At 39.7% G+C, this 24,115-nt stretch overlaps 1 protein-coding gene across 1 annotated transcript in view; it reads left to right on the top strand.

Moving 5' to 3' along the window:
• LOC120536682 (tapasin-related protein-like) overlaps window positions 1–23,987 on the top strand; it is a 31,591-nt gene extending 7,604 nt beyond the window's left edge. The window contains exons 5-9 of the mRNA XM_039765121.1: window positions 6,619–6,957; window positions 12,342–12,638; window positions 16,245–16,511; window positions 19,650–19,766; window positions 22,060–23,987. Coding sequence (XP_039621055.1) covers window positions 6,619–6,957; window positions 12,342–12,638; window positions 16,245–16,511; window positions 19,650–19,759 — 1,013 coding nt within the window. The 3' untranslated portion in view covers window positions 19,760–19,766; window positions 22,060–23,987. The remainder of the gene's footprint in view (window positions 1–6,618; window positions 6,958–12,341; window positions 12,639–16,244; window positions 16,512–19,649; window positions 19,767–22,059) is intronic.
• The last annotated feature ends 128 nt before the right edge of the window (window positions 23,988–24,115 follow it).

The raw sequence follows: 24,115 nt of genomic DNA, 5'->3' as shown, positions 1-24,115 counted from the left end.
ATTAAAAAAAGGGTCAAAGTATAGAAATCGATTCTACATATTATATACTAAAACTAGGATTAGCAGACCTGTGAACCCAAAGGAGGATACAAAGGTCATTAAGGAGAACAAAGCCATGATAAAGGAGGACAAAGGAGACTGAGTCCCTTTCTATTCACTAAACACGATGTGAGTTGTGTGTTACAATGAAAACTTTAAAAGGAACTAATTTGACAGGTCAAAAAATGAGTCATCAAGACTAAAAGTTACAGTGTAACTATGCAGTTTCATATTTTTCAGATGAGGCAACATTTCACAGAACATCATGGTTCCCGACAATACAGACATGGAACTCCAGACAAGAAACGTTCTTAAAATTGTATTCTGTAAGAGTCAACAGACAGTCTATTTCTTTCTTTTGTTCACAGTGTTTTGATCAAGGAAAATGCTCTTTCAACGTTGGCATTGTGCCCGGGAAATAGATGATAGCGTGAGATTTTAGCCAATAACACGGTCAAGTCAGTGATTGGTGAAAGCTGGACATTTTCACCTTTTTAGGAAATGCCTGCCAGATGGAGGACACAACATCGAAAAGGAGGACGTGCCCTCTGAGGTAACCCTAACTAAAACCTGAAATCTGAAGAATGAGATGGAGAGGTCAAAAAACAAGTTTAACAAGCTGAGACCAAAATTAATGAAACATAGGAAACTTAGAAATTACAGCAAGCCCAGGAAGGACCCCAGAAGTGTTTACTGGGACATCCCTGAAATATTTCCTAGGCGAGGATTGAAAGCTCCTTCCAGCCGGGATAGTACTGAAGTTATGTTTGGAAAAAGATAAAGACAAAAGTTTAACAGAGAGATAAGAAAATAAAAAAGAAGAGCGTAAGAAGAAAGAAGTTATAATTCATTTTTCCAATTTGTTCATTCATTGTCCTAATCTTCCATAAAAATTTCAGTGTTTTTATTTTGCTTTAATATTTTTCACATCTTCCACCATTTTGTGGACTTTTCTCATGGATGCCAGCACTACAGTCGCTATGGCTGTTGTTCACCGTGTGAACCACGTTATCATGACAGTCATGCTGTACACCAGCGTTTCTCAACCTTTAAGTATTTGCCACCCAAGTTTTCATAACAGTTTTAATTGCGGCCCCCCTAACGTTTTTTTGAAAGAAGCCCATTAATACCAATTTGTTCTTTTTTAATTAATACTATATCATAGATGCATATTCTATTAAACCTACTTAACTTTTATCGACATTTATCTAACTCTATATTTATTTTTCTAGTATCAGAATGTAGTTTAAGTTATTTTGTTTTGGTTTCAATAGATGTATTTTTCATATTTTCGATTCTTGTTTTCTTTTTTTCACATCTTCACGCCCCCCTTTTTGTTACTTCGTGCCCCCCTAGGGGGGCCCGCCCCACTGTTTGAGAACCACTGCTGTACACGATGTTGTAACTTCCAAGCTGTCCGAACCTTTTGGATTAAAAAGAAATCTCTTTTGTGAAGACTTGCAAATTATTTAGTTAGGGAAAGGAATATTTAGCTGTGTTTAGTTTGTTTTTTTGACTGCGTCTGCCTCAGGTATTATTTTTGTTGTCTGACATTTTATTCAACTAATGCCTGTCTTTTTAAGTACTTTTTTGTTTAAGTGCTTATTTGGATTGTTTGACTGAGTTGATCAAGCTGCTCTGTGGGACATCCTGAGACTTTGCGGGATCCCCTTGAGGTTGCTGGATATCATGGCTGGCCTGTACACTGGTACTGTGAGTGCTGTGCAGAGTGGAGGCAGACTCTATGCGTTTTTCCCAGTTGATTCTGGGGTTCATCAGCGGTGTGTTGTGCTCCTACTCTGTTCAATGCTTGCATGGATTGGGTGTTGGGCAGGGTCGTGGGGTCCAGCAGCTGTGGGGCATCTGTTGGCGAAGAAAGATTCACTGATCTTGACTTTGTTGACAATGCGGTGATCTTTGTAAAGTCATTGGAGGCTTTGATCGGGGTTCTCGAGAGACAGAGTGAGAAGTCTGTGTCCCGATAAAAAGCAAGAGCCAGGCCTTTAATGACCTCTTGAGCACGGCCATCAGCAGTGTGTCTGTCTGCAGAGAGAGTGTCGACCTCGTCGAGAGGTTTACTTTCCTTTGTAGTGACATTCATGTCTCTGTTGGCTCTTTCTATGAAGTCAGTAGACGGATTGGGAGAGCATGAGGGGGTCATGAGGTCACTGGAAAGGGGTGTGTGGCACTCCTGATATCTATGCAAAAAGAAAAAGGTCCAAGTCTTTAGAGTCCTAGTACTTCCTGTCTTGCTATAAGGTTGCGAAACATGGACACTATCCACTGTGCTGTGCTGTGTCTCTTCTGAGAACCCTTGGGTCCCGCTGGTTTGACTTTGTGTTGCTCACGGGGTCCTGAATGAGGCACATTACCTGCATTGTGAGGGAGCATCAGTGACAGCACTACAGCCATATGGCGCGATTCCCCCAGGGTGATCTGGCTCGCAGGATCCTCATTGTTGGGGACCCAAGTGGCTGGACCAGGCCAAGGGTACACCCACGTAACACTAACTAAATGATAGTTGGTCATTTCCAGAGGGTGGGACTGGACCATGTGTCTGCTTGGGGGGTTGCCAACCGGGATCCTGAGCTGTTTCGTTATGTAGTGGGTGTGGCAATGCACTGTACCAGTGTATGCTCGCCAACCTGACCTGACTTAGATCTCCTGGTCAAAAGCCTTTCTTTGCTCTTTCTAGGACTAACCAAATGACATTTTGTTTGTAACAGTAGACGTGCTTATGAATTACTGCAGGAGGAAGTGGATCTAAGCCATTCCTCATGTTAGTCAGGAATTTAATCTTCATAAACCGACTTAGAAGGCCAATAGTGTTTGATGCTATCGGTTAATTTTCGTGCTGGTGTTCTGCTACTCCTCTTGTTTACGCTTTCTTTGTTTTTATGACTGTGGTCTCTCGAGAGCAGCCAGATGCATTAATAGCCAGAGCAGAGACAACTCCAAGGTGCCCGCTATTTTCCACAGGAGACCAGTTAACCTGCAAGTAAGAATTTCACTCTACGCTCTACATGTTACAATAGTGACTATATAAGCCTATAACGACTGACATTTTCTAACCGGAATTAACAGTAAGTTGCTGTACATTTTATTATATGGAACTTTGTCCAATAATAATTGAGCTCAAGTATAATATGACAATGAAAATCTCTGATTCCTGAAATCTTCACTATTTTTCCTTAAAATCTAAAACTAGATGGGACAATTATATTAGAAAGTGTAAAAGAAGGCTGTGACCTCGAGACATTGGCTGCCCGCTCATTATATACCGCATGAACAATTTGGGTTTGTGCTGAAAATTTTGAAATGTTTAATCTCATTCACATTATGTCATCACGACACTCCCATTTTTGCATCTATTTTTCATGTGCTTTTAAAGGCTGACACTGAACAGCAGCCTCTGATATCTGCCAAGTTGTCTCTTTTGACTAACATACTGGAAGGATTTTATCACCTCTGTACTAATTGGTGTGGAGTATAAAAAAGATGAACAATATGAAACAATGGATTATGTTGCTTTTGCTACTACCAGGTAGGCTTGCCTTTATCCATTTCTTATTTGAATTGCTCTTTGCATTGAGGTAATTGCTATGAAAGCTAAATGAGACTTGTATTTGATTTTGATTGTAAATACTGCAGGTATCTAAATTAAGCTTTTCTGCTTTCAATTTTTTTTTAGAAAAATAAGCAGTGAAATAACTAACATATCTAATGGAACACAAACAAAAATAAAGAACTCCCACACAACACATACATTCCTGCAAAATATACAAAGAAAAAAAAGAGGGAGAAAGAAAGAGAAAAGTACAGTAGTTTCCTGACCACAGTCACCCAGGTCATTCACCTACCAAGATTTGGTTGATCTCTCGTCAACAGCGGCACTGGACGAACTATCAATCCGGGACATAGAGAGTTTCAAAAGGGCTAAATTGCATTTAGATGCCACCATTCCTGAGTCTCATATCCACCTGTTTACCATCCGTTTCAGGAATGTGAGGATCCAGATCAACAAAGCAGGCAAAATGCAAGAAGCTATCCTAGACAGCAGAAAAGTCCAGTATAGGTCAATAACTTATACTAGGCAATCTTAGAATGGCTGTTTAGCAATTGCAGGTTTTTGTAATGTTTGAGGAAAATTACTTCACACAGCAAGAAAATGCGCCTAGAATCAGATTCAGGTCGTTGAAGCTGTGAGAAAGCACTGGTAAATAGTAATAGTAAAAATTGTGCCATCATTATATATAGTATTTAATAATAATAATAATACATTGCATTTACATGGCACTTTTATTGGTACTCAAAGTGCTTAGACGGAGGGGAGCCACTTCAACCATAACCAATGTGTAGCACCCATCTGGATGATGTGATGGCAGTCATTATTGTGCCAGTCTGCGGAACAACCACTTAGTTATCAGGTGATGAAGTGGTGAGAAAGATAGCCAATTAGAGACAGGGGATGATTAGGGGCCAGAATGGACCAGGCTGTGATGGGTAATTTAGCCAGGTCATTGGAATTGGGATACATTTTACTCTTTACAAAGGTCAGAACTTTGTTTTTTTTATGTCTGACAGACAGTACCATGTATACAGCACACTGTCCCCATCACTGCACTGGGTGGTCACTGGGATCCACATTCAGACCACAGGTTAAGCGCCCCCTGCTGGCCTAACCATCACCTCTTACAGCAGCAGCCCAAGCTTTTCGTAGATGGTCTGCCACCCAAGTACTGGCTGGGCCCAAACATACTTAGCTTCAGGTGGGTGATCTGTTCTGACGTGCAGGTCTATTGTTGTAATAAATATGAACATGTATTACTTCCATATCATTAGAAGTTTGGTGATATGGTCAAAAATTTGCTACTGAGTTAAGTTCAGATTCTGATTCAAAACGTCAAGAAAGCTAATTTTAGCATGGTGTCTATATGTGTGTGTCGGTTGAAAATCAAAATTGATTTTCACCTCTTAAAACTACTATTTTTGTCAGCGAATTATACAATGTTTCAGTTATTTAGAGTTCCTGGAAGGCAATATCCTAGCAATATGGAACATTTCAGAAAAAGTGGATTCCTGTATATTTGCCATGAATGACTACTTCCGGAAGGTTTGACCCATTATATTGCGCTTGTCTTGTCACAGGCCTATTACTTTTGGTCCAGCTTGAAGCAGGAGTTACCTCCAAATCCTAAAACACAGACTGACCTGTGTACAACAATAACTGCCATAGAAATTGTTTAACTTCAGTTAGATTTTTTTAGTCAGCTCTGTTTAGTCATCGGTCCAGGCCTAGTTTTTGAGATATATAGTTATTGAAATATACATTGTGGAAGAAAGAATGATAATTCTGACAAATATGATGGCATTTATTTGCATGGTGTGAAAACTTGTAACGTAAAAGCTCATAGCCAATAGACAACCTAACCTTTGAAATAAAAAATAAATAAAAACAAAATTATTTAAAAGCTACGCTTCAATTCACAGACTAATACGGCATGATATTTATCTGTGATGATCAAGGAGTATATTTTACCATTATGTTTCCCCCTTATCAGTGCTTTTTTCTTGTGGTGTTTTAAAATTTACAAATGCCAGTGTTAATGGGTGGGGCTGGAACCTCTGTCTATCTCCATGAGCCTGAAACTGATTAAGTACTAGGGGGCTCAGCCCCCTTCTAATTTCGCTCGCCCACCCCTGGGTTTGGTTAACTGGATATAAAATTTTAGGAGATTGTTATTTTCATGGGAATTGTTACATGTGCATTATGTTCACTTTTACTTTAAAACTTCAGAAAAAACAATAATTGGAATTGACTTTTCTTCGAGATTGCATTGAATTTTGATTCTGTGTTTGTCAACGCAACGTACAACTGCCCGAGAGTGAATTTCTTTATCACTAATGAATTACCCGACTTTTTCGAATGTTTGTCCCTGCTCTTTCTTGTTTGCTTAGTCATGTCATCTAGAACGTATAAAATTATTGTCCTGATAAAATTTATAAGAGCTGAGAGTGCAGGAACTGTATCTGACAAAAGCGTTTACACAAATGAGAGGTTAGATGACCGTGGACTTGTTTAAAAATGGTTGTAAGTAGGCCGTGACTTGAAAGAATCTCATGTTAAAAGTCTCCATCTTGCAGGACTTCATTCCAAAAAGTCTCTCAAAAAGTCACCTCTTTTATTATAACAAAGAGATGTCATAAATGTATGAATAAATTGATAGAAGGAGCTAAAACTGAAGCTTTAAACACAAGAACTAGTCTATCATTTACTATCTACTCTGGACAAACAAGCAACACCATATAACTAGTGGTGTCACTTCACTAAATAATCTAATGTGAATGCACAAAGCAGCTTTAAACACTTAAAGTAATTTTTAGAAAAGATGCAAAGTAAGAAAAATCTGCTTTATTTAAACATATGAAGAAAGTCTCAGATTAGCTTTGTATGGCTCTCATTTAAAGAGTTTTAAGAGTGACAGATCTGTTTGGAGTATTGTGATGGATTTATTTATTTATTTATTCACATTCTTTCCTCGTGGTGCTCAATCTGTGATCATGTCCTATTTTTTTCAGCTGCAGCACCCCAATTCCAAGTGTATGCTCCTCAGCCTGAAGTCAGGGTACGTCTCCACGCCGATGTTGTGCTTCCCTGTGGTTTCATTCTGTCAGCCCCAGAACACGGCCTGAAATACGTCATTATAACTTGGAGACGCGGTGAGGTAGAGCTGGTACAGTATAAAGATGGGAGGGTGACAAACACCAGCAAGGCAAAGCTGTTTGAACATGAACTGCAAAATGGAAATGCCACCCTGCTCCTCCCAGACATTACCATTGAGGATGAAGGAGACTATGAGTGTGAAGTGTATGAGACTCCAATCAAGGTGAAGAAGAATGTGCAGCTTAAAGTTACCGGTAAGAGACTTGTTAATACATTATCCAAAACCTAACCTGTTTTTACTGACAATACATGCACGGCATATGCATATTGCTACACTAACAAAACTTTCTTTTGTGTTACTTGAGTTGCAAGATGGACAGGAATGACGCAGGTTGCCTAGTGATGAAGGCCATTTTGTCACGCTAATTTTAAACAACATCCCATTTAATCCATTGTGAAAGCTGCTTATTGCACTTCTGTTCCGACACAAACTAAGGAAAAGCTAAATTCAATTATAAGTGAGATGAAGAAATGTTTATCAAATCCAAAATGCAAACCAAAAATTCCGAAATCGTAATAGTTATCTCTTTTCACTAAATTTGGATGTTACACATTGATGGGTAAACCTGTTAGTTAGCCAGCAATGTATTGTGTTTGGTGCACCGCTCACCTTTCACTTCCAAAAATTGGTTTTAGCAGTGTGAGAAATATTGTTTAAAAGCCATACACAACAAAGTATCAAAACTATACAAAGGCTAAACAGTGTTCATGGAGGAAGTCCTTTATAATTATGTAGCTACGTTTGCTGATTTTCTTCTGTTTGTATGATTACAATTTTGGCTAACTTGTTTTTTCACAGTTAATGTTAGCTCACTCTGTTTAGGCAGATGTCAGTATATTGGAATATATAACAGGTGAAGTCATGGCTACCATCAGGGAGACTTAAGTGCACATCTCTGGGTCTGAAAAGGGGCACTCAGGAAAGTCTGCTATTCACCACACACCTCTGACCTCAAGTTGATCCGCAAGATTATAAACCTATCTAATCAGACCTAAATAAAAAAAAAAATTTAGAAGAAAAATATGAGCCTTGGTTGTTACTATTGGTGGGTCACGGTCCAAGCAGGTGTCTAATAAGTCACTGTTAGGAGATCGAACATTTGATGCTTTAACGTGTGTACCAGTTGGATGGTTATTGAAAACATTTGGCTAGTGATGTAGCAAAAAAAAAAAAGTGATAGAAACAAAAGAAACTGTTTCATAAAGACTATTTCAAGAAATAAACCAAAATGATGATTTGAATAAGCAGTTTAAAAAAAAAAAAGTGTTTTTCACAGCAAACTTGTTGGATTCGCTGGTGATTCTATTCACTGAGCATTTGCCTGAAAATTCACAGTGCAGCCAACCTAGGCAAACTTTTTTTTTCCAGCGTCCCATGATGCTTGGCGATGCCAGTGTAACATTACAGAGGTGTAGTAGCCAATGCTGGATTGAACAACCCCTCAGGGAATTTATTGAAGACAGGACTCTTGACCAATGAATTAGGGAGAGGGGCAGATCATTATTTCAAAAGAGCAGTATTTATGGGAAAGCATTTCCTGTTTACAATGTGCTCTGATTTTTCCAGAAGTATCTGTTAAACAATATTTTGGCAAACGTTGCATATGTTTTGTATGGTTTAAGCATATGACTGGATACAAGTAATGTAGATTATGCAACACAAATAATAGGAGATTTTGATTTCTTTTTTCCCATGGACGTTTTCATATTTTTAATGCTGTATAGTATTTGTAAGCATTAGCTTTGATATATCAATTTTTTTTCTCCATTCCGCATTAAAACGTGACTTTAAAAATTTTTTCTCTGCCATCACTACAAGCTACATGGAGCAGGAAACATAGAAAAAATAATTTTTGAGTGGAGTATTCATTAATTTTATCTCAGGGAGGCACAGCGGTGCTGTGGTTAGCACTACTGCCTCACAGCTCAGGTCACATTTATGGCCACAATAATGGGTCCTGCACAGTTGGCAGACACTTCTCTAATAATAATAATAATAAGTTACATTTATTGAGCGCCTTTCACAAACCCAAGGTCGCTTTACATACAGAGTAAAAGAAAAAAATGACACAGATGACAAAAGTTCGTAGAAGAGGAAAGTTTTCAGTTGAGATTTAAAAGTGCAGAAAGTGGAGCAAACTTGGAGAGAGTGAGGAAGAGAGTTACAGAGTTGAGGGGCGATAGCACCAAAGGACCTGCCTGTCCTCCCAGGGTGGAGAGTCTGGTGCGTGGGACAGTCAAGGGGACCTGAGAGAGCGACAAGGAGTATAAAGAGCTGAATGAGGTAGAGGGGGTCAAAGGTTACAGTAGAACCTCGGTTCACGACCATAATTCGTTGCAAAACTCTGGTCGTGAACCGAGTTGGTCGTGACCCGAAGCAATTTCCCCCATAGGATTGTATGTAAATACAATTAATCCGTTCCAGACCGTATGAACTGTATGTAAATATTTTTTTTAAAGATTAAGCACAAATATAGTTAATTACACCATACAATGCACAGTGTAATAGTAAACTAATGTAAAAACATTGAACAACACTGACACAAAACACCCAGGCTCCCTTCTCAGCTGCACGAGCAGGCTCGCAGTCTCGCCCTCTCTCTCAGCAGCTCGTGCTCTCTCTCTCTCTCTCTCCTTCTCTCAGAACAGAGAGGAACATTAGAACACTCTTCACTTGCTTAGAAGCCATGGTTAACTGAAAAAGCACACGAAATACTGTAGAGCACAAAGAGATCACAGGTAAAGCACGCACGTCTGACTGAGAACAATGAACAGGGAGCGGCTCAACACATGCTTAAATACAGTAATCGGCGCATATGAACCAGCAGGCAGGCAGGCACGTCTGACCGAGAACAATGCAACACGTGCGGAAATCATCGGCGCATACAAACTGAAAGGGAAACTGGCTTGTTCGTATACCGAGTGTGTGGTCGTGAACCAAGGCAAAAGTTTGGCGAACTTTTTGGTCGTGAACCGAGTTGTACATTTACCGAGACGTTCGTGAACCGAGGTTCCACTGTATGTAGGGCTTTGAAGGTGAGAAGCAGAATCTTGAATTTAATCCTTGATGGAACCGGTAACCAGTGAAGCTGGGAGAGCACAGGAGAGATGTGAGCAGAACGCTTGTATGGCAGGAATTCTGAATGTACTGTAGCCTCTGTGCAGATTTTGCAGGGAGTCCAATGAAGAGGGAATTACAGTAATCAATACGAGACATTATGAAACAATGAACCAGAGTTTGAGCATCATTAAAGGACAGAAATGGACGAGGCGGGCAACGTGATGGAGATGATAGAATGAAATTTTGGAAAGAGACCTAATGTGTAGCTCAAAGTTAAGTGATGAATCAAACAAAACACCAAGATTTCTGACAACAGGAGCAGGTTTGACAAGTTTACCATCAACAGAAATAGAGAAACTGAATGCCTTAGAAAGTTGTGATTTTGGACCTACCAGTAACACTTCAGTTTTATTGGCATTAAGTTTGAAAAAGTTATTTTCCATCCATAGCTTAAGATTAGTGATGCATTCCATAAGTGTGCTGGGAGGTGAATCTGTCCTAAGATATAACTATATATCGTCTGCATAACAGTGGAAGTTAAGGACATGTCTGCGAATAATCTAACCCAAAGGATGGATATAAAGTAGAAAAAGTAATGGCCCAAGGACTGAACCCTGAGGGACACCATGAGACACACAGGTGAGGTGGAGGATTTCTATCGGCCGAGTGTGACAAACTGTTGTCTATTAGAGAGATATGATGTGATCCATTGAAGGGTTAAGCCAGAGATGCCTACAGCACAGAGACGTGACAGGAGGATTTCATGATTAACAGTGTCAAATGCTGCTCTTAAGTCAAGAAGGAGGAGAATATGAAGGAAACTGCAATCTGCAGAAGATCATTAACTACATGGAGAAGAGCTGTCTCAGTGCTGTGCACAAAAGCCAGACTTAAAAGGCTCATAGAGTGTATTATCTAGAAGAAAAGTATGGAGTTGTGTAGCAACCACCACCTTAGCCAAAAAATGGAGATTAGAGATAGGCCTGTAACTGGAGAGAAAGGAAGGATCCAACCCTCAGGATCTAACCCTCAGTGAAACTTAAAGGACCATTGCACCATTATAATCTAGTCAAATACAGTCAAGGTTCCACAGGTTTGCTCATCACTACTAGTGACCATTTATCTTCACACTGTTTTGAAAGTTTATATTTGTTGTATAGGAGTTATTGAGTTCCTGCCATGAAAACCGTAGCCATACAGCATTAGATGTGGCTTTCAATATACATACACTTTTAGTCAGAAAAAGCTGTTTAAACAAATCAGGAGCAGGTAACTACAAAGAGTTGTGTTCCACTGAGAAGGGACCTGCTGTGGTGTTTACCATCAGTACAGGACACCAACGCTGTTCCACCTTAAAATAAAAGCTCAGCACAGCATCAACCTTAAGGCTGTGCATACATTTTATGTATTGATGAGATCTGAAATACCATCTACAAACAGTCAAAAATGTTAACTTTTGTCTCTTTTGATTGCTTGGACCACTGTGCTCTTCATCAGTTGGAACACTCAAGTAAGGTTAATTTATTTTTAGAAAGATACCACAGAAGCTGTTGTTTCACAATTCTGCCATTGTCTTAGATGTTTCCAAGGAATATGTAAAATGGCTAATTCAAAGGCACACTAACACTCAAAGGTTTCTTTTAAATGGAAACCAAAACTTTAACTGACAAGGAAGTGCGTGACACTGAAATGTGTGCTGTTGTGACAAGGATATCAAGCTTTATGCCCTGAGGGTGGTTAGGGCATAGCAACCTGGTTAAAGACAATAAACAATAACTTGGAACTGGTGGTACCAAATATACTGTCTAGCATTGAAACCAAAAATAAAAATCAATGACAGAATTGTAAATTTAACCACCTATAGAAACGGAAAACATGAAAATACGCATAAGATAGTTTTATAAAGAAAAAAAAAATGCAGTGTAATAATGATGAGTTTGAGATCACTGGTGTTTTACTAGATAAATTGTTGTATTAGATTATTGGATTACAGTCATTTGAGATGTTATTCATTATAGTAGTCATAAATTAAATCAATGACTATGGTTTCCAATCAAGGCTGAAACTGCAGTGACATCATTGTCACCATGGTCTCATTAAAGATGATCCTGAAAGTGTTGGTTCCATTTACAAAGAAGTAACCCAACTTTTCTAGGTGGTTTCAGGGAAAATAAAAAATCGAGAGCCATGCTTAGTCTGCTTCCTTTTGGTTCCTTATGAGTGTGTGCAGTTCTACTTGCAATAAAGGCAGTGACAGTGAGTCAAAGGGCTCTACATGGCATGTTTGTGATGATGCGAGTAACGCATGTTTAGATCTTTGGAAGCAAATGTCCCCCATGCACTAATTTTATGGTTTCAATAAATGGTCAACCCCCATGTGTCACTCATCTTTGTAAGTGTTCAGCTCGATTGGATGCAGCCATTAAGTAGAACTAACACTTACTTGGCTGGAAAAGCAGCTTCTGCACAAACGTCATTCTAATGTTTCCATGTATATTTTGTTTTATTTTCTTACAGCTGCTCCTCGAGTTTCCCTGAAGTCTCCTCTGCTAGTGATTGGTCAGGTTAATATACTGGAGTGCCACGCACATGACTTTTACCCTAACACCATTTCATTAGAGTGGATTAAACACAACAACAGTCTTCCAAATAAAGAGACTCCATTGCTGAGTGAAAATTCAAATGGCACTTTCAATGCAGTGAGCAGATACAACTATACGTCAGTCACTGGGGACGAGGGGTTGTCCTTCTGCTGTCTGGTGAACCACGAGGCTTTGGATAAGAGCACAATGGAAATTCACCTCCAGCCCTGCAGTAAGTAACACTTCAAACTGAAATAAGAACAAATAAAAATGTCTGAAATCTTCTCCACTTGTATTTGATCTTCTGGGTAGTAGAATGGCTGAGTTGGAAATTTTTTTAAATTCCTTACCAGATTCATAGACATCACTAACCTTCTTTCAGAAAGCCTCAGAGAGCTGTTTTGATCTTAGTCAACATGGTAATAACACACACAAAGTGCAAGCCAAACTAAATGGCTGAGATGTAAATAAGACAGATTCTTCCATGATCCTCTCGAATGAGGTTCTAATCATTTGCATCTCATCTGGAGCACCTGAATCTAATTTTAGGTATCTAAGATAGAGATAAATGGAGGGGTGGACTTACCTTTTCCATATGTGAAATTTGAATTTATGTTTATTTATATTATACAATTGACTACAAAATGTAAATATGCCAAGATGTTTTTTATATCATATCACCTTTATGTATCCATTTGCTGTTTAAATTAAGATTAATTCTTGATATGATCCCATATGTTAAAAATGAATATGTTAGAATCTATATATATAATTCACTAAGGCAAGACACCCATGGAAAGCACGCCGGAAGGGGTGTGGATTCACTAAGCCGCCGACAAGTAAGACACCTATGGCGCACGCAGGGAGGAGCCATGCCCACCAACTCCAAGACCATTGGATACGATGACAACTCTCAGAGCCACGCCCACCAACTCAGACGCGACGACGCAGAAAGAACGGCGTCATTTATATTCGTATGTCGTAGAGGCCTCATGTACCTCCGAGCCACCTTGACTGTTCATAGAGGCATGTTTCTCGCGGAGGTGAGTCGCCATATGCAGCGTGTAAAACAGTTTGCGAGGGGTATCCCATGGGATCCTTAAAACAATCCTTTACAACTGAGGTTAAAACACAATGAAGTAAGCAGTCTTTAAAAAACGAGTTTTCGGTTACAACGCACAGCTGCGTGCACCATAGCAAACTGTTTTACACGTTACATACAGCAATTCGCATCCGCGACAAACATGCGTCTTCTTCACTCACGGACAATTATATGTTGCTCTCTCCAGAGTTCCATCTTTTCATTCACTTTCTGTTGTATCCTCAAACTCTCCCTTTTTAGACAACTGTGTCTTTCTAGAAGTGTTCAACCATCAATAAATAATTATGCGGCAGTTGTTATGCCGCGGGTTCACTATTGTGTTGTATTTTGCTCTCTCCAGAGTTCCATCTTTTCATTCACTTACTGTTGTATTCTCACACCAACTCGTTTTAGACAACCGTGTCTTTCCAGAAGTGTTTATCATTCAATAAATAATTATGCATGAGATTGAGCGTGTGTCTAGGCGTGGGTAAGCCGTTGAACCCCATTCGGGCTGCAAACCGTGGAATTCCCACTAAGTGCGACTCATACGCTCCCACTGGTTGTGTCCCTACCCTTTGTGCACTCCCCCCTCCCACCTCGCTACTACCGTGGTCGGGTGTCTTGGTGGATTATATTTAGAAAAGCAGCCAACGACTCAAGTGACAAGTTGGAGGTGGGCACATGAGCAGGCAGTACATACTGAACAAGAATTCAGCAGACTAGCATGACGGAGGGAGCTGAATGAACGTCCTTCTCCTCTCCTCCCGTTCCACACTCCGCGCCGTGCACCCCCATCCCTCCGTCTGGCAAGAGAAGGCGCGATGGCGGTCTGCCAGTTTTCAGTCACGGACGATTGTGTGTTGGTTCGTTCCGTACATTGTTACAATGTTTCTTTTCTTGCTGATTTATTACATTACCGATTTTTCAAATGTTAATTTTTTCCCTGTGCTTAAAAATCATTAAAAAACCGGCCTGATTATGCGGCTTATGGTACGCTGCGGGTTGGCTAGTATACAGTATTATTCAATGGATAGATGGATACAAACGGCATTAGATAATAGATAGATTTTTTTTTTATCAACATACACATATCCTTGTATCAAGGCAATTAATTAAAAAATGATTGACATATAGGACTTTATTTGTCCTCAGGGAAAATTTGGGCTTTTCTAGAAGAAAATAAATAAATAGAAAAAGTCTGAATTACAGTAAGCTGCCTGAATTTGGGGTGTTGATAAGAAATTAAATTATTTACTTCATGAGGTAGAAGTACATAATAAACATGACAAGCCTGTTTAATCATAAACAGCGTCATGGGGATCTCTAGCTTATACCAGCAAGTATAGGGGACAAGGCAGGAACAATCCCTGGGTAAGGCTCCAGTTTATCACAGGAAAACACACTAGGGTCAATTTAGCATTGCCATTCCACCTAACTAGCATGTCTATTGACTGTGGGAGGAAAATAGAGCATCCAAAGGAAATCCACACAGTCACAGGGAAAACTGTGACAGATAGATAGATAGATAGATAAAAAAAAAGTTGCTATATAATAGATAGCTAACAAAGGCACTATATGATAGAGAGGAGGAGAAGGTTGGGAGCATGTGCACACGTCGAACCACCTGGATTAGGACCTGAGTTCAGTGGGTAACACCTCAGCACCACACTGGAACAGTGTGAGCTTATTTACAGTGGCTGGAGTGCCAATCATGACACCAGCTCCTAAGTTTTCCCTACAAGTTGGAGGACCTGCTTACAGGTTAACATCATAGCCAGAACAGAATAATGCAGGTTAAGGGTCTTGCTCAAGGGCCCTATAGAGTAGAGTCATTTTGTGTGTTTACAGGATTCTAACCGGCAATCTTCTGATTGCAGATCCCTAGCCTCAGAGCCACCACTCTGTCCATAGTTTAAAAAGATAGAGAGATAATCCTAAGAAGTCAATTGAAGTGTCACAATGCTCACAGATATTAGCAGTAGTCAAATATACAAAAAAAAGCTAAACATTATGATAAATCCCCAAATTGAATATATGTTTGCAATCTATTAACCTAATAGCAGCAGGTAATAAAGACTTGTGGCTGTGACACTGGAACACTGTGGTATAATCAGCATTTTGCTAAAGCTGCTTGGTAGGTTGATGAGTGTATCATTCAGAAGGTCTGAGGACTATGCATGGTGACCAGCAGCTTTTCTAAAATTCGTATTCCTTCTTCTGCCCCCAGCGAGTCCAAGCCGGTGTTTAGAACAGAGGTGGCTTTCCTGTTTAACTTGTTAAGTTTATTTTTCTTACTCCTGTTCTCTTAGTGCCGTCTCAACAAAGCACTACACAAACCACTGATTTAAACTTTTTCTGCCTTTATGTTCACTTTATCTCCAGTCTGTCAAGTGAAAGCACATTATTATTCAGTACAGAATTCCCCAGAGTTTAAAGGTTCTGAAATTGGTCATTTTCATGTTGTCATACAGGTTGAATGTTTGTAATGCACAGTAAAAAGGAGATGTTTTTCCACAGTCACGTATTTTAACCGTTTACTAATCCAAGCAAAAAAGAAAAAGATGCAGAAAGTCCTTGGCCAGTAGATAGAAGTGTGCACTTGCGTCTAAGCTGAAATTTATATTAATTTTGCAAATGGAATGCATAAATGTGCACAGATAGTAATTCCAAGCCATTCTCTATACACATGGCTAATATCTGAGAAAGAAGGAGTCACAGTAACATGTAACTGACTCTGTTATCTTCCCTCTACAGAACCAACTCTGACAGTTTCACCCAGAGTCCTCCAAAGGGGCCAAATGGAGAGTATCACCTGTACGCTGGACAGCTGCCTCTTCAGTAAGGCCACCGTGAGCTGGAAAAGAAAAGGAGAAACTGAAAAGAGAAACGAATGTGAGGGGGTGAGGGAGTGTGTGTGCAATTTGAACATCATATTGAACTATCCAGAGGACTTCTCATGTGAGGGTGAAGCTGAAGGTCTTGACAAGCCCCTAACTGAACCTTACGTTTTTACTTTTAAAGGTAAGAGACAGACGTGTCTTCCCAGCACACGGTGAGTCTAGTCCTGTTCAGAACATCTCCTCATGAAATGGTCACATTGTATGAGTGGCTTGAACTCAGCAACTCTGTTTCACTGCACTTCTTGGTCAACACCTTAATTACCCCCAAAAGGCAAAGACATCTGAAGCAAGAAAAAATAAAATTTAAACAGTTAGTCATCTTCCAACCCACTATATCCTAACACAGGGTCACGGGGGTCTGCTGGAGCCAATCCCAGCCAGCACAGGGTGCAAGGCAGGAACAAATCATTTAAGTAAATATAACTTCAATGTAAAGATTATAAAGATTTAAAGATAAGGATGTGAAGATTTAGCAAACAGAGATTGAATTAAAGAATGGATCGGGAGATGAATTATTACTAGGAAACAACCACGACCACCGGTTCTCAAATAAAGGTAGTTCATACAGAGCAAGCTGAACATTCTTTAGTTTGCAGTATGAAGAAATATTGCTTCATAGTGAGCACGTTGATGATCTAACTTCCAATGGAGTATCTCTCAACCAAACCAGGGTGTGAGGCTGTAAAAAACAATGCTTGCATGTGGGTGGAAGCTGTGAGTATTTGACAAGCTCCTCGCTTGTTGGAGTACAGGTCTCTGCATTCCTACCTTTGGAGTATGTGTGGCATGTCGATATACTCAAAGGCTCCGTATTCAGGCTTACTTCTCATTATTCTTCCTGACTGAAGCGCCTCCTTTTTTGGGTTGATGCCCAGTAGATGTCGCAGCTGGAGGTCTCTTTTGCACCATCATGATGTGTAGCACTGCATTTTGTGGTCATAATGGTCACTTTGGTGTGAGGACAGGAGCACATGTCAGATGAATTTGTCTCTTTTTGTTGTGAGTACATTCCATTTCCAGCACTTAACGCTCAGAAGATGGCTCCACTGTTCTTGCTCTTCCTGCTATTAGCGGCCTCAGCAATGTTTTTTTTCCTTTCAGCTATGTCACCTTCTCGAGCAGTTTGTGGTAAGAAAGACATGACGTCCGAAAACTTTGCAGAAGTTGTCTCTTCCCAATTTTTTTGCTTTCTATTATGACCGATATGAAGGTTCTAGACCTAGTGCTTTCTGAATTTTCATGTGACAGTTAAACACATTCCTTAGCATTTTATACATAGAGAAGCAGACATGGATGTTGTCTATGGACAAGCAAGAGAGAGAAATACCAGAAGAGATTTTAAATATCAATGGGCAAATCTAAAAAATGATTATCAAATATCAAAGTCAAAAACAAAGATGATCAACTGTGGCAACACCTAACAGAAGCAAAGAAGAAGAAGAAAGTCAAAAACAAATGAAGATGTTCTCACTCTCCCTATTAGTCTTCCCCTACCTAAACTGCTAATTATTTAAAAGTTTTAAATTCAAAACGTTAACACCTAAGCTTCTACGGTACAATTTTTCTGAACAGACGGTGCATGAAAACTCCAGGATTCCCGTGCAAATTATGGGGCGGGGCATTTACGACTGACACCAGGAAGCACTTCTTTATGCAAAGACTTGTGGGACTGTGGAACAAACAAATGAGACTTGGAGTTGAGGCAGGAATCTTGAGAACATTTAAGAAGAATTTTAATGAGATATTGGGAGAGCTTAGCTATTAGCTAAACCAATGAGCTTGGTGGACTGAATGATCTCCTCTGGTGCTACATGACTGGCAGAGGGCATCATAACAATAAATATTAAGGTATAAAGCAATGAGTTAAAATACAGTGACCAATTGGTTCCATGATGACATCACAAATATTATTGGTTATTTTTAAACCATAATAATACATTTCCCATGAAATTTCACAAGATATGTCAAAACTGAATCATGACATCTTATAATCTAGATTCTTGACATCAGAACAAAAAAATTGGTAATTGGACATATTCTTTAATTAGTTGCTAGAAAATGTATTGTGAAAGATGGCCGGGATGCCTTCATGATGGAAGAGCTGGGGGAGAGAGATTGTATGGGGCGTTATCTTTCCCAGAACAGCAGAGGGCATCCCTCTGGCTTGCTGAAGTGCCACGGGCTTAGAGCTTAAAAGCTCAGCCCTGTTGGGGTCTGTGGTCACCGCCAGGGGGCGCATGGAGAACTGCTGAACCGTTTATTACAGGACTTCCACCACACCCGGAAGTGCTGCCAGAAAAAGATTACAGGACACCTGGAGCACTTTTTGGCGCCCTATAAAAGGAGCAGGCTCACTCCATTCGGAGACCAGAGTTGGAAAGAAGGAGACGAAGCTTGCAAGGAGGAGAGAAGACGAAAGAGAAAGAAAAGACAAAGTTCTGCTTAAATAGTGCTTGGTGCTTTGTTATACTGTGCTGTAGTGGGAAACAATTTGGGGAGCGTTTCCCACTGAATAAAGCCTTGTGTGTTGCTGGACTTGTGTCTGTGTCTGTTGTGTTGTGTGTTTTTGGAGCTGGTGTGCACCCTGGTGGCTATAGTATCGGCATTCTTTCATCTGCTGAATCTGGTTAATGCAGCTCAGGCAGTCAAAGTCTATTAAAATATTAAAATCAGCAGGTAGTCAGGGAACTAAACCTGGGCAGAATGAACTCTTTGTTTATTGTCATCAGGTAAGAGAGCAAAAAAAAAAACAAAAAAAAACAGAATTAATAAATTATTCACAGTTTTCAGATGTCTGCCTCAAATAACAGCCATCTTCTCGATGTTTATTGCTATGTAGCCGGGACACGTGGAAGGGCAGAATTGTCGGAGGGTTAAAGGTGGGCTCAGAGGAATTCTTCTGGGTTGTTGTTCTCTTAACTGTAGCAAAACGTCTTCATCCTTCTGCATTGTTGTTTTCAAAGTGCTCCTTAGAAGACATTCATTAACCTTTCACATTTGTCAAATGCATTTAAAATGTATTTATTACAAAAATATTTTTTTAATTTATTAAATATGTTGTGTGGCTATGTCAAAGTACTGGATTGAAAATTTAATTAAACCTTTAAAAGTCTACAAGGTCTGTGACATATAAATAGGGAGCATTGAAAAGAAATAATTGTTTGGGTAATTTCCAGTGTTTCTCTGAAAACCGGTGATGTTCAAGGAAGGTTCCTGCACGTTAAAGGACATAACTTCACTTTTTTTATCTTTCTAACAGATCAAGAAAGCTATCACCTTACAGAACTAATTAGAATTGTGCTTGGTAACGGGCTGCTTTTGCTGCTGCTGCTCTTTGTAATTCCCTTATGCTATGTATTGAGGCATTAAGTGTAAGGTAAGTCCCATTTTGTCTTATTTCATTTTTTCTCCTGAAGTCCAGTACAGAATGCTGCGTTTATTTTTCACCTCTCATGTATACCATTGACTGCCACACCCTTTCATTTTTACCAGCCTATATTCTGAATTTTTCAGATCAATAGTAATGGTCATCATTTTTGTGGGAATTATGGTTAAATCAGAGATGTTCATATTGGGTAAGCAATGGTGAGTCCAACCTATATTTTGGGACATAATTACTAATAATACTGTATAAGTAAGTGGCCACTATATTAAGTAATCTATTAATACATTTTACTATACAATTACTTATTTGGCTATTACCTTTATTCAAGGCGACTTACAACATTTATAATACTACTGGTTCCATTTCCTTTGATTTTGCAATTGGAGCACGGGCAGGTCAGGACTGGCAGCAGAATCAAGATTTATTGTACGTCGCACATGCAGACTCAATTCAGATAGATTGAGCGTCCAGCCATAGGCCGCGCTTACATTTATTACAATTTTTATCACAAATGCAAGCTTTCAAGGCAGCTAAGGCCCCTTCATCAGGCAAGTGATGAAGGGGCCTTAGCTGCCTCGAAAGCTTGCATTTGTACTGATGAAGGGGCCTTAGCTGCCTTGAAAGCTTGCATTTGTAGTCTATTTAGTTATCCAATAAAAGGTGTCATTTCACCCTACTTTCTCCTGTATCAATCTATGGCTAACACAGTACAACACTCTACTGCTATAATTTTTATTATACAAGCCATTATTCATCCTCATCTGACTCCTAACATTTCACTGCTCTAATCCTGCCTCTAATTAATTCTACCAATATTTCTTAATGGAGGGGGTGTCAAACCCCTCTCTGTCCATCATGTCTGTCTGACAAGCGCTTGCTACCATTAGTTACAGCCAAAGAGATCACATTCCCTCTCTAAGTGAGGGGGCCCATCCTTCCCGGCTCTCTAGTACGTCTGACCTTTGGCTTATGAAATACTGGTGGTTTCTAACTCATATAAAATCATAAAGAATATGTAACCAGGAGCCTTTTTAATCCTAACACTTCCATATTTAATGCTCAGTATAAAGTAATGCTTACTTTCCCATGTGCTTATAATGCTTTTCTAGTAGGTGTAAATTACTAATTTTAAGAATACAATTTTCAATATCAGTAGCAGGATTTGAACCCACAACCTCAGGATTTGAGGTCCAAAGATATAACCACTACCCCACACTGCCCACCGTCTGGTGTCACATTTGCCGCATGGACAGATAGAGTCTACCAGAGAAAAACTTTAAGAAAATGTCAATGGTGTTCAGAGGAACACTCACTTGCATTGACTTTTAATCATTGCACTACAGGTCGTTGACTGTTTACTACTTTAACATGAATTTACTGTTAGATAGCTAGATAGATAGATACTTTATTAATCCCAAGGGGAAATTCACATACTCCAGCAGCAGCATACTGACAAAAACAATATTAAATTAAAGAGTGATAACAATGCACGTATAACAGACAATAACTTTGTATAATGTTAGCATTTACTCCCCCGGGTGGAATTGAAAAGTCACATAGCGTGGGGTCTCCTCAGTCTGTCAGTGGAGCAGGACGGTGACAGCAGTCTGTCGCTGAAGCTGCTCCTTTGTCTGGAGATGATCCTGTTCAGTGGATGCAGTGGATTCTCCATGACTGACAGGAGCCTGCTCAGCGCCCGTCACTCTGCCATGGATGTCAAACTGTCCACCTCCATGCCTACAATAGAGCCTGCCTTCCTCACCAGCTTGTCCAGGCGTGAAGCGTCCCTCTTCTTTATGCTGCCTCCCCAGCACACCACCGCGTAGAAGACGGTGCTCGCCACAACCATCTGATATATCATCTGCAGCATCTTATTACAGATGTTGATGGACGCCAGTCTTCTAAGGAAGTCTAGTCGGCTCTGTCCTCTCTTGCACAGAGCATCAGTATTGGCAGTCCAGTCCAATTTATCATCCAGCTGCACTACCAGATATTTATTCATGTTATACACATGAAACCATCTCAGACATTCTAGAGTTGTGCCTTGGGGCCTCCTGCTGAAGACGATCATTTGTACACAGGAGAATTAAAGGAATACTTCTGATCTCCTGATATTCTTATTGCCCATGTCTTTCAAACATTGCCGTACTCACAGAAAGAATCCCAAAGAATCACAGCCAAGATAAAAACCAAGATTTATCAGACTAAGCAATGGTTTTCCTGTCCTCTGTCGCCCAGTGTGTTGTTTTCCTTACCAACATATTTTTTTGTTTGATGTTTACAGAGCCCAAGCTCAGTGGCTCCTCAGCTGTCCTCCCATTATGAGTCTGCTATGTGGTACCACTGATGACCTCCTGAACGTTGACTCCTGAAAGGAAGCATCACTAAATCCAATGTTCCAATGAGAAATTTCAAGATAATGAATCCAGATGATTCCTTAACAGAAACTTTAGAGGAATTTCAAAATGGGGAATGAAACTTAGATACGTCACGATAACCCAAAATTCAAACAACAATCAAAACAAATCAAAGCTTGCAGACACTCATTGAAAAGTAACATGCTTGCGTTTGATATGCTGATGTTTCTCTTAACAAGTCACATTTAAAACATTTTGATTGCCTCTTAAATGTATTATGTCGTGAGGACCACCGCTAAGAATAGCTGTCATTACAAATAAGGTTTCACAAAAGGCCCAAAAGAAAGACAGGGAAGGGATAAGCAAAGAGAAGAACATAAAAGAACGCAGCACTCAGAAACCTTCACTGAGATATTTTCCAAAGCCTGTTACAAATGTCCAGGTATTGTATTTTATATATTTTACGGGTAGAGCCAGAAATGGGATAAACCTAGCATTACCCAGTTAAAGCTCATATTATCCAAAACACCTGGATAAACCTGGCATTATTGGGGTAAAATCGGGCTTTATCCAGGTAAACTGTGACCTACCTATGGGTTAAGTTATTTGAAAATCATTTTTAACCCGTTCGGGGATAGACAAACCTAAGATTACCCATGTAAAGATAGAAAGTCATATTTTATTCCAGTTTTGCCCAGGTCTTTCAATAATGTGAGCTTTACCCGGGTAATGCTAACTTTATCCAATTTTCAGGCTTTACCTATAATACATATATACAGTATTTAAAATGGCATCTTTAATGTTTACCACTTTAATAAAAGAAAAATTGTGTTCAGTGATAAAAAGTTTTCTAAGGAGAATGCAGATGGATGGGCATCTCAGCTGGTTTGGTTAGTGGTATAATTTTCCAGGCTGGGAGTCCCTTATGGAGAAAGGGCCAAAGGAGGCTGCCTCTCAGGGCCCTGTTTATCCTCCAATATGCTAAGTGGCAGCAACCCTCTAGTATGGCTCCAATTTAGACACCCACAGGACCTCATGGGAGATGTAGTCCTGGTGAGCAACTTTGTTGGAGTCATTGTGTACTGGGGACAGGCTCTCACGTCAGAGGGAAGTTCCACCCAACATGAAAGTGCTTCCAGATTACAGTGCTGATGTGTCAGAAGTGCTACCGCTGGTCCAGGTTAAAAAGGAGCACTCCATCTTCCTCAGGTGAGTCATAGTTGTGAATGGTGTTGGGCAAATCTCACCTGGGATGAGACAGACATGAATTGTGTATTCTGTATTCTTGAAGGAGAAGAAGCCTGGTATTTGTAACAAAATAAAAATACTTTACTTGAATCAGTGACTTGTCTGTGACATTGTGTCTGGGGCTTAATTATGCCCCCTACAGATTACAATCATAATGTAGCTTCTTTTCTTAAGTGACCCTATATTAAAATTTACACTTTAATATACTTTATAATAATACTAATATCAAATGGCGTGCCAAAGGTTAAACGCACTGGGGTAATAAACAAATTACTGTCGGATGGGAGACTCTCAAAATCCACGCCCTTTAATATTTTTTATTTGAGGTCATTACATATTAATGTCTGTGGTGCGCTGGCACAGTGCCCGGGGTTTGTTTCCTGCCTTGTGCCCTGTGTTGGCTGGGATTGGCTCCAGCAGACCACCGTGACCCTGTTTTAGGATACAGCGGGTTAGATAATGGATGGGTGGATACATATTAATGTATATAGCTCACCACAATATACAGTATAACATTTCTTAATGCCAATGCAAAGTATACATAGTAGTTGGAAAGTTTAGTCTTTTTTTCTTTTGTTTAGGCTATTTTTAGATACTTTAAGAAACTTATTAATTTTCAAAAAATCGGGAGATTTCAGTTTATATATTGGCATGCTAATGTTGGAAGGTGCTATTGTGTTCAACATTACATTTTAGTTCTTGGTTTTTAATTCTGAGTTTTAATTTATAATAATT

The sequence above is a fragment of the Polypterus senegalus genome, chromosome 10 (assembly GCF_016835505.1).
Source record: "Polypterus senegalus isolate Bchr_013 chromosome 10, ASM1683550v1, whole genome shotgun sequence".
Taxonomy (NCBI): Eukaryota; Metazoa; Chordata; class Cladistia; order Polypteriformes; family Polypteridae; genus Polypterus; species Polypterus senegalus.
The sequence above is the reverse complement of the archived record's forward strand: the minus strand, read 5'-3'. Positions and strand labels throughout refer to the sequence as shown.